This window comes from Coregonus clupeaformis, chromosome 10, assembly GCF_020615455.1.
Source record: "Coregonus clupeaformis isolate EN_2021a chromosome 10, ASM2061545v1, whole genome shotgun sequence".
In the NCBI taxonomy this organism is placed as follows: domain Eukaryota; kingdom Metazoa; phylum Chordata; class Actinopteri; order Salmoniformes; family Salmonidae; genus Coregonus; species Coregonus clupeaformis.
Window position 1 is genome coordinate 64,338,544 of NC_059201.1, and position 12,033 is coordinate 64,350,576.

Genomic DNA, 12,033 nt, shown 5'->3' on the forward strand with positions numbered 1-12,033 from the left:
AACTATGTCCTCCAACTATGTCCTCCTACTATGTCCTCCTACTATGTCCTCCTACTATGTCCTCCTACTATGTCCTCCAACTATGTCATCCTACTATGTCCTCCAACTATGTCCTCCTACTATGTCCTCCAACTATGTCCTCCTACTATGTCCTCCTGCTATGTCCTCCAACTATGTCCTCCAACTATGTCCTCCTGCTATGTCCTCCAACTATGTCCTCCTACTATGGCATTGGAGTCCCATGTGAATGAACGAATGGATGGGTTAATTAATGAATTAATTAATTTATGGATTAATTTATGGATTAATTAATTAATGGATGGATGGATGAATGAATGAATAGGTAAATGAATGAATGAATGAATGAACGAATGAATGAATGAATGAATGAATGAATGAATGAATGAATGAATGAATGAATGAATGAATGAATGAATGGGCGAGCTAGCGAATAAACCACGGAACTAACAAATTCGAATAAACAAAGGAATGAATGTCAGAGTATTACAGTGTATGGATGCTGTCGTCCTCAGGTCTTCATTCCAAGTGTTAAACTGGACTTTAGCCATGTCCAGTCTAAGTGTGGCTCCCTGGACAAAATCCAGTACGCACCCACCGGGGGAAACGTGAGTGTCCCAACACAGTGTGTTTACACACCCTGCTCTAACCAACCTCCCTCACTTTCACTCACTAACCAATAAGCATGGATGGTAGTGAATCGTGGTATCACTGTGACAGAGATTTCTATCGCTGTGCTTTGTGTCTTGATTAATAAAGACATGACGATTTGGCTTTTTAATCATATTCATTACTCAGTTTAGTTTTCAGTTTAGTCTTGGCACAAAGCACAGCAATCTAACCTCATAGTGGTTTTCTGTACAGTGCCCTGTCTGTGCATGCAGGGTCATCGAAAACTCTCCTAACATAGTCTTTTAACTGTATGTATCCAGTCACACCAGCCAAAAACGTCACTCAAAGGACACCTGGCCCACTCACCTATTGTTCATCTAGCATCAGGGACTGACTAAAAATAAACACTAAAGATCAATTAAAACTCCTGTTCTCTGACTGCTTTGATGTGCTAGATTAATTGGTTGATTGTGGTAGATTGACTGGTTTCAGTTGATTGTGTGATGTCAGTTTTGTCTTGTGTGATGTCAGTTTTGTCTTGTGTGATGTCAGTGTCGTCTTGTGTGATGTCAGTGTCGTCTTGTGTGATGTCAGTATCATCTTGTGTGATGTCAGTGTCATCTTGTGTGATGTCAGTGTCGTCTTGTGTGATGTCAGTGTCATCTTGTGTGATGTTCATTATCATCTTGTGTGATGTCAGTGTCGTCTTGTGTGATGTCAGTGTCGTCTTGTGTGATGTCAGTGTCGTCTTGTGTGATGTCAGTGTCGTCTTGTGTGATGTCAATGTCATCTTGTGTGATGTTCATTATCATCTTGTGTGATGTCAGTGTCGTCTTGTGTGATGTCAGTGTCGTCTTGTGTGATGTCAGTGTCGTCTTGTGTGATGTCAGTGTCGTCTTGTGTGAAGTCAGTATCATCTTGTGTGATGTCAGTGTCATCTTGTGTGATGTCAGTGTCGTCTTGTGTGATGTCAGTGTCGTCTTGTGTGATGTCAATGTCATCTTGTGTGATGTTCATTATCGTCTTGTGTGATGTCAGTGTCGTCTTGTGTGATGTCAGTGTCGTCTTGTGTGATGTCAGTGTCGTCTTGTGTGATGTCAGTGTCGTCTTGTGTGATGTTGTCTGTCACATGTTGGGGGATTGTTTCACTTTATTTATCCACAGATTTGTAAATTGTGACTTTATTCAGATTTAGTTTGACAACTTGTTGACTATCTACTCATTTTACTCTAAAACTTTCCTATGAGGAGAAAATCCATAATCAATAATCATCTCCTGGTCTCTTCCAACTGTCTCTATTTAATGAGGTGGTTTACAGTGGTGATGTAGTGATCGGTATTCCTCAGGCAGTTTGTTTCACAGATTGATTATGTCGTTAATCTGTTGGGTGCTACTCTCTGTTCTTCCTTAAGTGTATGCATTTTTTATTAATAATCTTTCATTGATGATAAATAGGATACCGTAAAGTATGGTACATTTCGCAGCATTTCAAGGTGTGGTCCTACAGCCCTTCAGATCTAAAATGTGACAGTCTCTTCCTTCAGTTAGCACACAGTGCAGCATAAGACAGTGTATGTGTGCGCCTCTCACAGGTCCACATCACCACCAAGAAGATAGACCTGAGCCACATCACCTCCAAATGTGGATCAATGTCCAACATCCGTCACCGGCCAGGTAATCAGCACTTTTTTACTTGATTCATTAATATTGGGTGATTATCTAATAGAGAGATTATTCCCATCTTTTGGATGAACAGGGCATAGAACATTACATTTCTCCTTACATTTTCATACATTAAATTGTTATGCTGTACCTCAGACAAGTCACTAACTGTAGTTTAATTAGCAATGGAATATTAATCCCATTTTCTACAGGCATTTTGTCCTGTGTAGTTCAACTATTGCTTCTGTTTATATGAGTATTGATTCATTCATATCCTTTACTTCTCGTCTCTTCTCCTCTCTCCTCCTCTCTTCTCCTCTCTCCTCCTCTCTTCTCCTCTCTCATTCTCTCTTCTCCTCTCTCCTCTTTTCTTCTCCTCTCTCCTCCTCTCTTCTCCTCTCTCCTCCTCTCTTCTCCTCTCTTCTCTCTCCTCCTCTCTTCTCCTCTCTTCTCCTCTCTTCTCCTCTCTTCTCCTCTCTCCTCTCTTCTCTCTCCTCCTCTCTTCTCCTTTCTCCTCCTCTCTTCTCTCTCCTCTCTCCTCCTCTCTTCTCCTCTCTCCTCCTCTCTTCTCCTCTCTCCTCCTCTCTTCTCCTTTCTCCTCCTCTCTCATCCTCTCTTCTCCTCTCTCCTCCTCTCTCCTCCTCTCTTCTCCTCTCTCCTCCTCTCTCCTCCTCTCTTCTCCTCTCTTCTCCTTTCTCCTCCTCTCTCCTCCTCTCTTCTTCTCATACAGGGGGTGGTAACGTGCGTATTGAGAGTGTGAAGCTGGACTTCAAGGACAAGGCCGAGGCCAAAGTGGGCTCACTGGCCAACGCCAGTCACACCCCCGGGGGAGGACAAATCATGGTGAGACAGTCTACAGTAAAAGGACAGTACAGGATCATGTTCATTAGGCACCAAACAGAAGAAAATGGACTGAAACAGGGAGGGACTACCTGGACTTATCCAATAAGAAACTCTCCTTTTTGTTTTCCATTGCAAAATGTTTTAAAACATGTTCAGTTGCGTGCTCTAATGGACACGACCCAGGTTTACATAGATCGCTGAATGGGTTAGAGCATGGTGCTGGCAACAGCAAGGTTGTGGGTTTGATTCCCACATGGACCATGGTTAACCCTCTCCTCTCTCTCGCTCTCTCTCTCAGATCGAGAGCCACAAGCTGACGTTCCGTGACACAGCCAAGGCGCGCGTGGACCACGGGGCAGACGTGATCACCCTGTCCCCAGGCGGCACGGGGGGCACATCCCCCCACCGTCTCAGCAACGTGTCGTCCACTGGCAGCCTCAACCTCCTGGACTCCCCCCAGCTGTCCACACTGGCCCAGGACGTCACCATGGCCCTGGCCAAGCAAGGCTTATGAGCCCCCTGTCTCCTCCATCACGCCCTGGTTCCTGGTCCTTCATAACCCCTGGACCTCCTGGATTCCTTAGACCCCCTGGTCTTAACAACCCCCTTCAACATTACTCCGTCGGCCCTCCACTGCAACAACCCTTCACCATCGTCACCCAAGATTAGAAACCAGACGACTGTGATCAGAGTATCAGAGTCCATCTTCCATCATTCCACTTCCCCTCCCTCGCTCCTCCATAGAAAAACATGATATTTAAACTACCACCACCAGGGGGATTTTGACTGACTCTAGGATGTTTGTTCTTCCTCTTTCTGTTCTAAGGGATGTGCTCAGCTCTGCTAGGGTGTGTTGTGTTGTTCTTTTGGCTTCTTTTCATTCCATGTTGAACTTTCTTTGGGACAGTACTGTAGATGGCCAGTGTGCTAGCTAGCTAAGGCACTGAAACAGGTGCAGTGATAATGTTGATAGGGTATCATCCGTTATCTAAGACTTTACAGTGATTCTTATTGTGTGGCAATGATCTCAACGACATTCCATTTGGCCTAGGATATTACGCGGCCCAGCCTGGTTTCATTTCCGACATACACTATATATACAAATGTTCCTAATGTTTTGTACAATCAGTGTACGTGATTGAGTTTAAATGTACACTATAATACAAAAGTATGTGGACACCCCTTCAAGTTAGTGGATTCGGCTATTTCAGCCACACCCGTTGCTGACAGGTGTATAAAATCGAGCACACCGCCATGCAATCTCCATAGACAAACATTGGCAGTAGAATGGCCCATACTGAAGAGCTTAGTGACTTTCAATGTGGCACCGTCATAGGATGCCACCTTTCCAACAAGTCAGTTTGTCACATTTCTGCCCTGCGAGAGCTGCCCCGGTCAACTGTAAGTGTTGTTATTGTGAAGTGGAAACATCTAGGAGCAACAACGGCTCAGCCGCAAAGTGGTAGACCACACAAGCTCACAGAACGGGACCACCTAGTGCTGAAGCGCGTAGCGCGTAAAAATCGTCTTTCCTCGGTTGCAACACTCACTATCGAGTTCCAAACTGCCTCTGGGAGCAACGTCAGCACAATAACTGTTTGTCGAGAGCTTCATGAAATGGGTTTCCATGGCCGAGCAGCCGCACACAAGTCTAAGATTACCATGCGCAATGCCAAGTGTCGGCTGGAGTGGTGTAAAGCTCGCCGCCATTGGACTCTGGAGCAGTGGAAACGCGTTTTCTGGACTGATGAATCACGCTTCACCATCTGGCAGTCCAACGGAAGAATCTAGGTTTGGCAGATGCCAGGAGTACACTATCTGCCCCAATGCATAGTGCCAACTGTAAAGTTTGGTGGAGGAGGAATAATGGTCTAGGGCTGTTTTTCATGGTTCAGGCTAGGCCCCTTAGTTCCAGTGAAGATAAATCAATGACATTCTAGACAATTCTGTGCTTCCAACTTTGTGGCAACAGTTTGGGGAAGGCCCTTTCCTGTTTCAGCATGACAATGCCCCCGTGCACAAAGCGAGGTCCATACAGAAATGGTTTGTTGAGATCGGTGTGGAAGAACTTGACTGGTCTGCACAGAGCCCTGACCTCAACCCCATCGATCACCTTTGGGATGAATTTGAACTCCGACTACGAGCCAGGCTTAATCGCCCAACATCAGTGCCCGACCTCACTAATGCTCTTGTGGCTGAATGGAAGCAAGTCCCCGCAGTAATGTACCAACACCTAGTGGAAAGCCTTCCCAGAAGAGTGGAGGCTGTTATAGCAGAAAATGAGGGACCAACTCCATATTAATGCCCATGATTTTGGAATGAGATGTTTGACGAGCAGCTGTCCACATACGTTTGATCATGCCGTGTATATGATACTGTATCCCAGGTACTGTATGTGTCTAGTAGACAGTAGGCTGTTATGTTTGTGAACAACAATGAATCTACAACACTATTCAATACAATGCAATACGTTAGAACTGTAACTGTAAGAAATGGCTGTTAAGACGAGCTTGTTTAAATTCATTTGCAGAAAATTTGATGTTTTCTATTTGAATTGATTTTGTTTTCGTCATATGACTATATGACTTCATGATGTCATTTGCTGAATTATTGGACAAAATGTGTTTTAGTTTAGTTTTTTAATCTCATTAATAGTGCAAATGGTAGTGTTGATGTTCTGGGGGCTGCACTAGTTTGGTACATGCTGTGGCTACACATTGCAGTCATGTCAAGTTACAATGCTATAAAATGCTAAGCTATCCAATAGACCTCTTCCACAAGTCATCGGGTTGCTTTTCTGCTTTAGTGACGTGAGCAATCATTTTACATACAGTAGCTCTGTGATTTTCACGACACAACCGCTATTATGCTGATGTGACAAAAGCCAGTGAGTGACCGAATAGCGCAGAGTTATAGACATAAAAGATCTAGAGTGTGAAAACTGTAGCTAGGGAGTCTATTCAGTTCACACAGTCTGTAACGGCTTTGTAACCGGCCTTAGACTAACACGTCTGCTTCCAATGACCCTTTCTCCTGCTTTTAGAGTAGCAAGAACATGGACCTTGAATGAGCTAAGGGCCTGCAGTCACTCGTGTAACTACGCAGAAAGTGTCTGAAGCTTTATATTTAAATAAACATTCCATGAAAATAGCAGCTATGGTGTACACTGTGAAATTGTCTGGACAAGACTATGTAGGGAAAGAGGCTTAAAGTAATGAAGGGATGTAGTGAAAGCAAAAGGAAGTCATTCTCAACTTATACCTGTTTGATAAAAATGTTCTAGCTTATTTTTATCTGTCACCATTTGTGATACCCTCCCTCCCACCCCCAATTTCCAGATGTTGTTCCACCCTTCTGTGTTTTTCTATACCCCTTCTTCCCTCTTTCCTCCCCCTCCCACAATCCTTTGCCTGTGTAAGTGTATTTAAAGAGGCCATGTAGATGTGCACACTTTCCAATGTTTGAAACAATGCTGTTGACAAAACATTCCTTCGGAATAATAACAACAGGAATAAAATCATAAAATGAATTAAATACATTAGTTTGAAACATTGTCTGGAGCTTCCACAAATACAACAAGCTGCTTTTTTAAATTATGTCATAAATGTGTCTGCATTATGTAATTGGGACTGTGAGTGCTAGATTGCATGAGAGAGGGAGAGAGAGAGAGAGAGAGAGAGAGAGAGAGAGAGAGAGAGAGAGAGATTTTCATTGAGTCATTTTAGGTGATGTACTTGGGCCCATCTGAACAACAGATGTTGTAGGGCCAAAAGGTTGGGCCATCAGAACAGAACACTGTCATGTAATTTTTTGAGATAACATTTTTAATAGATTATGTACTTTCTGGTCATTTACATACCTCACAGCGCTGCACAGCAGACCAATAATCGTAATTGTGTGAATATCACTAGAGGGTATTTGTGGCTTATTTTATTTCCCTTTAGTTTCGTGTCATACCATGAAATGTTAATGTAATCAAAAGAGCGATAGGGTTTCATTTCAAGGTAATTAAACAACCTGTTGATGTTATTCATATGGGGATAGATTAAATATGTGTGCAGGGTGTGGATTAATATTGCAACATGCGTGTGCTGCATATGTTGTTTGTAAACCGATTATGCTTTTATATCGGTGGTTTTCCTCGTCGTTTAGCCTACTCTTCCCAGTAGCCGACCCGATCATACTTATGTTGTTAGGAAAACAAATGTTCTTACTTCCTGGTAGTCGTAGTGTGTCTTTAGAGCAGACCCCCCCCCCACACACACTCTGCCGTTCCCCGCTGCCGCTGTTCGGAAGGTGGTGCTGAAAGCAGATAGATCTCCCTCTGTTACCTCTACCACTGCCGACACTTGCAGCCATTTTACACAAGCCGAACGGAATCATGTCGTGAGGCGTCCCATTACCTGGAACGACCGGACCCAGCTACGTCTGGACCACGACAAGTCGGCAAGATGGTAAAGCGGAAAAGCCTGGATGACACCGACACGGAGTGCGGCAAGGGTATACCGTTCCCGATCCAGACCTTCTTATGGAGGCAGACCAGGTTAGTGTCGTGACAGCCATTGATAACAGGTGTTTGCCGCTGCTCACAATATACGGGGGTGAGATTATATGTCAACCAAGCTAACTCGCTCCCTTAGTCTATACATTTAGATATGTGTTGCGTCTGTATAGAAGGTTTTTATGTGAGTGTCAAACAATCGTTTTATTCCTTATACACCAGTTGACAGGGTTGTCATATCAGGCTATGCGTCAGTTCATTTGGGTAGGCTATTGTAGGCTATTCAATGCCTCCATACATACAACAAAATGGAAAGAAAACCCCCCTGAGAAAAACAGCTAGTTCTCGTACAGGGGATATGTTCTAGAGGGGAATATGTTCTAGAGGGGCCGGGGGTGGGCAGGCTAAGATGTCACACCTGTAGACATGGTCGGGAAAAGGTGAACGTGACTGCCTTATCATGCATCCGCTGTATACAGTATGTTCACTGTCATTTCTAGAGGTAGGGCTAGGCTATAAGCGGTAAAAGCGATCATATTTTATCGTTTTTGATGATATCACTGGCCACTTGCACGAAGGCGTTTGGCCGTCTAGCTCAAACATTTAAACATTTGCGTCACAACCTATTCAATTTATCCTATGTAGCTAATGATATTATTTTCAAACAATGATGTAATGAAAATTAAACACGCCCCAATGTTTTCATGATTACAGCGCGTTTCTGCGGCCGAAGTTGGGGAAACAATATGAGGCATCTTGTGTGGTAAGCCATTTTCATAATGCAAAAGCTATGATTAGAATGAATCATCGCTCAGCTTCTCTCACGGCCTCACCGCACCTGCGAATTAGGGGAGCATTTTCCAACTGCATTTAGTGGATTTGGAGTTTGTTATATATTTTATATTTTATTCTGTGCCTTGCCCGTTTGGTTAAACTGTTATTACCATGAATTGTAGCTAGTTAAAACTAATCTTTATAATGAATGTATGCGTTGTATTAACACGTATTAGAGTGTATGACCAAATAGTAAATTGGGCAATAACTCAGGCTTGCTGCTTTCCCCAAGGCATATTGCTTTGCTTCCGGCCACATATGGGCCACATCCACTGGCATTTAATGGCCCTTCAGTTTCTGGCTCAGAGTCCTCACTGGCCCATATTCATGAAGCATCTCCAAGTAGGAGTGCTGATCTAGGATCAGTTTAGCCTTTTACATCATAATGAATAAGATTACATGGACAGGGGGACCTGATCTCAGGTCAGCATTCCTACTCTGAGACATTTACTGTGTCTCTCTCCTAGTCCTTTGAGCGGGTGCTGGTGGAGAACAAGCTCCATGGGCTCTCCCCGGTGCTGTCCGAGGCCATCCAGAGCATCTCTCGCTGGGAGCTGGTCCAGGCCGCCCTGCCCCACGTGCTCCACTGCACCGCTGTCCTGCTCTCTAACAGGAACAAGCTGGGTAAACACACACACACACACACACACACACACACACACACACACAAATGGATGTAGACACGCATAGGTGGGGACACACGCAGCCCCCCCCACCACACACACCCTCGCGTCCCATCACACCCATCAAACCTCTGACCCAGGGGTGTCAAACTTATTTTGCCCAGCGGGCCGCATTCGGTGTTCACAGAGGTCCGGAGGGCCGCATTTAAAATTGATGATATTTCCTCGACCGACAACATAAAAAAAAAATACTCCTCTATCCATCACTTTTTGAATTCTCGATGCTCCCTGGCTGTCTAGCTTTCATTTGGATGACTGTTATCTAGCTGGACAGAGTGAAGAGACTATAAGTTGTAGGTCCATTATCATTTCTACACGGTTTCGGTTTGGTTTTATTCATTTCCATTTCCATTAACATTGTTTTTCCACATATTTTTTTAAAAATAAAGGCATTAAGCGGATGGATTCTGTGCTCCGCGTAGCGTTCCCGGAAGTATTGCAATGTTGGGCCTCTGGGTTTAGAAACTCTGTGCTCAAACCACCAGCGGGCCGGATTGAACAGGCCATATGTTTGACACCCCTGCATTGACCCCTCACCCCTAACCCCCACTCTAACCCCAGGTCACCAGGACAAGCTGGGAGTGGCGGAGACCAAGCTGCTCCATACCCTCCACTGGATGCTACTGGAGGCGTCCCAGGACTGTAACCAGGAGCCCAGCCTGGGCCATGGCTGGTCAGGGGGCAGCAGCAGCTCAGCCTTCCTCCAACCAATGGGGATGGGGAACCAGGGTTCCCCGCCAGCCAGAGGGGGCCAAGGTGGCCCAGGATCAGGCACCGGTTCTGGGTCAGGAGCGCCACGCCGCAGCGGGTCCCTGGAGGAGGATGAGCACGCCCGCACCAAGCTCTTCCACAAGAGCATGGCCACCGTGGAGCTGTTCGTGTTCCTCTTTGCTCCCCTCATTCACCGCATCAAGGTACCTATGATTCATCCTTCCTGCTGGACTATTCTCTATTGATCTGTGTGTGTGTAGATGCTGCGGTTGTGTTTCATGGCTCTGGGGAATGCTTTGGTTCCCTACTGTGTGTGTCTGTGTGTGTGTGTTTCTGTGTGTGTGTGTGTGTGTGTGTTTGTGTGTGTAAACTTAGTGTTTAGTGTCTCACTCTTAGAATGTAATTCTGTCCCTTTTCGCCGTGTCGTCTAGGAGTCTGACCTGACTTTCCGATTGGCCAGTGGTCTCGTCATATGGCAGCCAATGTGGGAGCACCGGCAACCTGACGTCCCCGCCTTCTCTGCCCTCATCAAGCCTGTGAGGAACATTGTTACAGGTGAGACTGATGACACCAAAGAAACCATGTAGTACTGACTATGGAATGATCTGAGTTATACTCTGCTGTTTTAAATGAGACATTAGTAAAATCCAAAATAAATACCATAATAAAAAAAGTGATATTCTATTGTATTCTACACTCTAGACCCTATAAGGGTTCTTCTGCCCTTTCCATAGAGGGTTCCTGGAACCGAAAAGGGTTCTTCAAAGGGACCTCTTATGGGGACAGTCAAATAACCCTTTTTGGAACCATTTTTACTAAGAGTGTATTCTATTCCATTCTATTCTATTCGATTCTATTCTGTAACCCACCACCTGTTTTGTCAACAGCCAAGAGGAACTCCCCGGTGAACAACCAGTGCAGCCCCTGTGGGTCCAGAAACCAAGGCCCCATGGTGAGTGTTCTTCTCAGGCAGCAGTGAGACAGCTGTACCCCTCATCCAGCTCCCCTCTCCTCCTTCCCCCTTTCCACAGGGTCTCTGCTAATATTATGAACACTTCCCCTTCCTGGTATGATCAGTGTGTGTATGGAGCATCTGATTAGCAGAGACTAGAAGCATATTGACTGACAGGCTCTTGTTTTCTCTGTCTGCAGGGTTTCCAGGTGGTCTGTGAAACGGCCCATTCAGATTCATCCTCCCCCGGGGCCGGAGAGCAGAGCTGTCGCCGCGGCAACTCAGTGGAGAGAGGTGGGCCATCAACGCGACAGGCTCCACTTGACAAAGGGATCGCCAAGAAGAAGTAAGCCGTTATGAACTGTGCAGCTCACTCACTCACTCACTCATCACTCACTCACACACACATTGAGTGCTCATTCAAAGGTTCCACTCCATCCCTTGTGTATTATGATCAGTATAATGAGTGACAACAGAAATAGACACAGACAGAAACAGATCTGTCTCTCCCTCCCTGCCTGCTCTTACCAACGAGACACTTTACCCAGGGTAATGATGCTAAACTAACGTGGTGCATATCTAATGCTGGCACTGCCAGTGTGTGTGTGTGTGTGTGTGTGTGTGTGTGTGTGCATGTCTAATGCTGGCATTGCCAGTCTCCAACTCCCTGTGCCTTGGCCCAGGGCATCAGGCAGGCACATAGACATCGATCTGCCCACTGACCAACCTGATCCTCAGACCCAGTGCCCAATCAGTGCCCGCTTCAGGAGAGGAAGAATGATTTGAATTGAAATGATTTGGCATGCATCCAGTTAATGATAAATGAATGCAGTTTTAGGGTGAAACTGTGAGCCTTGAATACAAGAGTTTATACAACGGGCGGGTCTAATCCTGGACGCTGATTGGTTAAAACCGCATTCCAGCTGGTGTCTATTCCGCAAGTTACCACCAGCTAAAGCTATGATGTTCAAATGCCTATTTACTCTGTTCCATCTCACTGTGCAATCCACTGTCTCATCAGCCCAGCCAGACAATTTATAAACTTGATCTCCACTGTAAAAAGCATAGACTAGCAATTGGTTTTCAATAGTGGAGATTTGTATAAAACATGTGGTCTGTCTCTCTGACATTTGCAACATTGTTTTAATATTGAAATTCGATCTCCAGCTGTCCAATAGTAATGAACGTGTTGGGGTCAGGAGTCGGGACGAGACAGA

General features: G+C 45.2%; 2 protein-coding genes across 11 annotated transcripts in view; both read left to right on the forward strand.

Annotated features, from left to right (window-relative positions):
• The window catches only part of LOC121575663 (microtubule-associated protein 2), an 87,397-nt gene extending 83,594 nt beyond the window's left edge, over positions 1-3,803 (forward strand). For 8 of the 10 annotated variants that reach the window (XM_045223183.1, XM_045223182.1, XM_045223181.1 and 5 more), the window contains 4 exons: positions 534-626; positions 2,223-2,304; positions 3,023-3,135; positions 3,434-3,803. In XM_045223183.1, coding sequence (XP_045079118.1) covers positions 534-626; positions 2,223-2,304; positions 3,023-3,135; positions 3,434-3,649 — 504 coding nt within the window. In that variant the 3' untranslated portion in view covers positions 3,650-3,803. The remainder of the gene's footprint in view (positions 1-533; positions 627-2,222; positions 2,305-3,022; positions 3,136-3,433) is intronic. The other 2 variants (XM_045223186.1, XM_045223190.1) reach the window with 1 other exon arrangement.
• Positions 3,804-7,443: 3,640 nt separating this feature from the next.
• LOC121574679 (protein unc-80 homolog) overlaps positions 7,444-12,033 on the forward strand; it is a 59,634-nt gene continuing 55,044 nt past the window's right edge. The window contains exons 1-7 of the mRNA XM_045223341.1: positions 7,444-7,678; positions 8,351-8,399; positions 8,938-9,094; positions 9,715-10,067; positions 10,296-10,419; positions 10,752-10,816; positions 11,017-11,162. Coding sequence (XP_045079276.1) covers positions 7,587-7,678; positions 8,351-8,399; positions 8,938-9,094; positions 9,715-10,067; positions 10,296-10,419; positions 10,752-10,816; positions 11,017-11,162 — 986 coding nt within the window. The 5' untranslated portion in view covers positions 7,444-7,586. The remainder of the gene's footprint in view (positions 7,679-8,350; positions 8,400-8,937; positions 9,095-9,714; positions 10,068-10,295; positions 10,420-10,751; positions 10,817-11,016; positions 11,163-12,033) is intronic.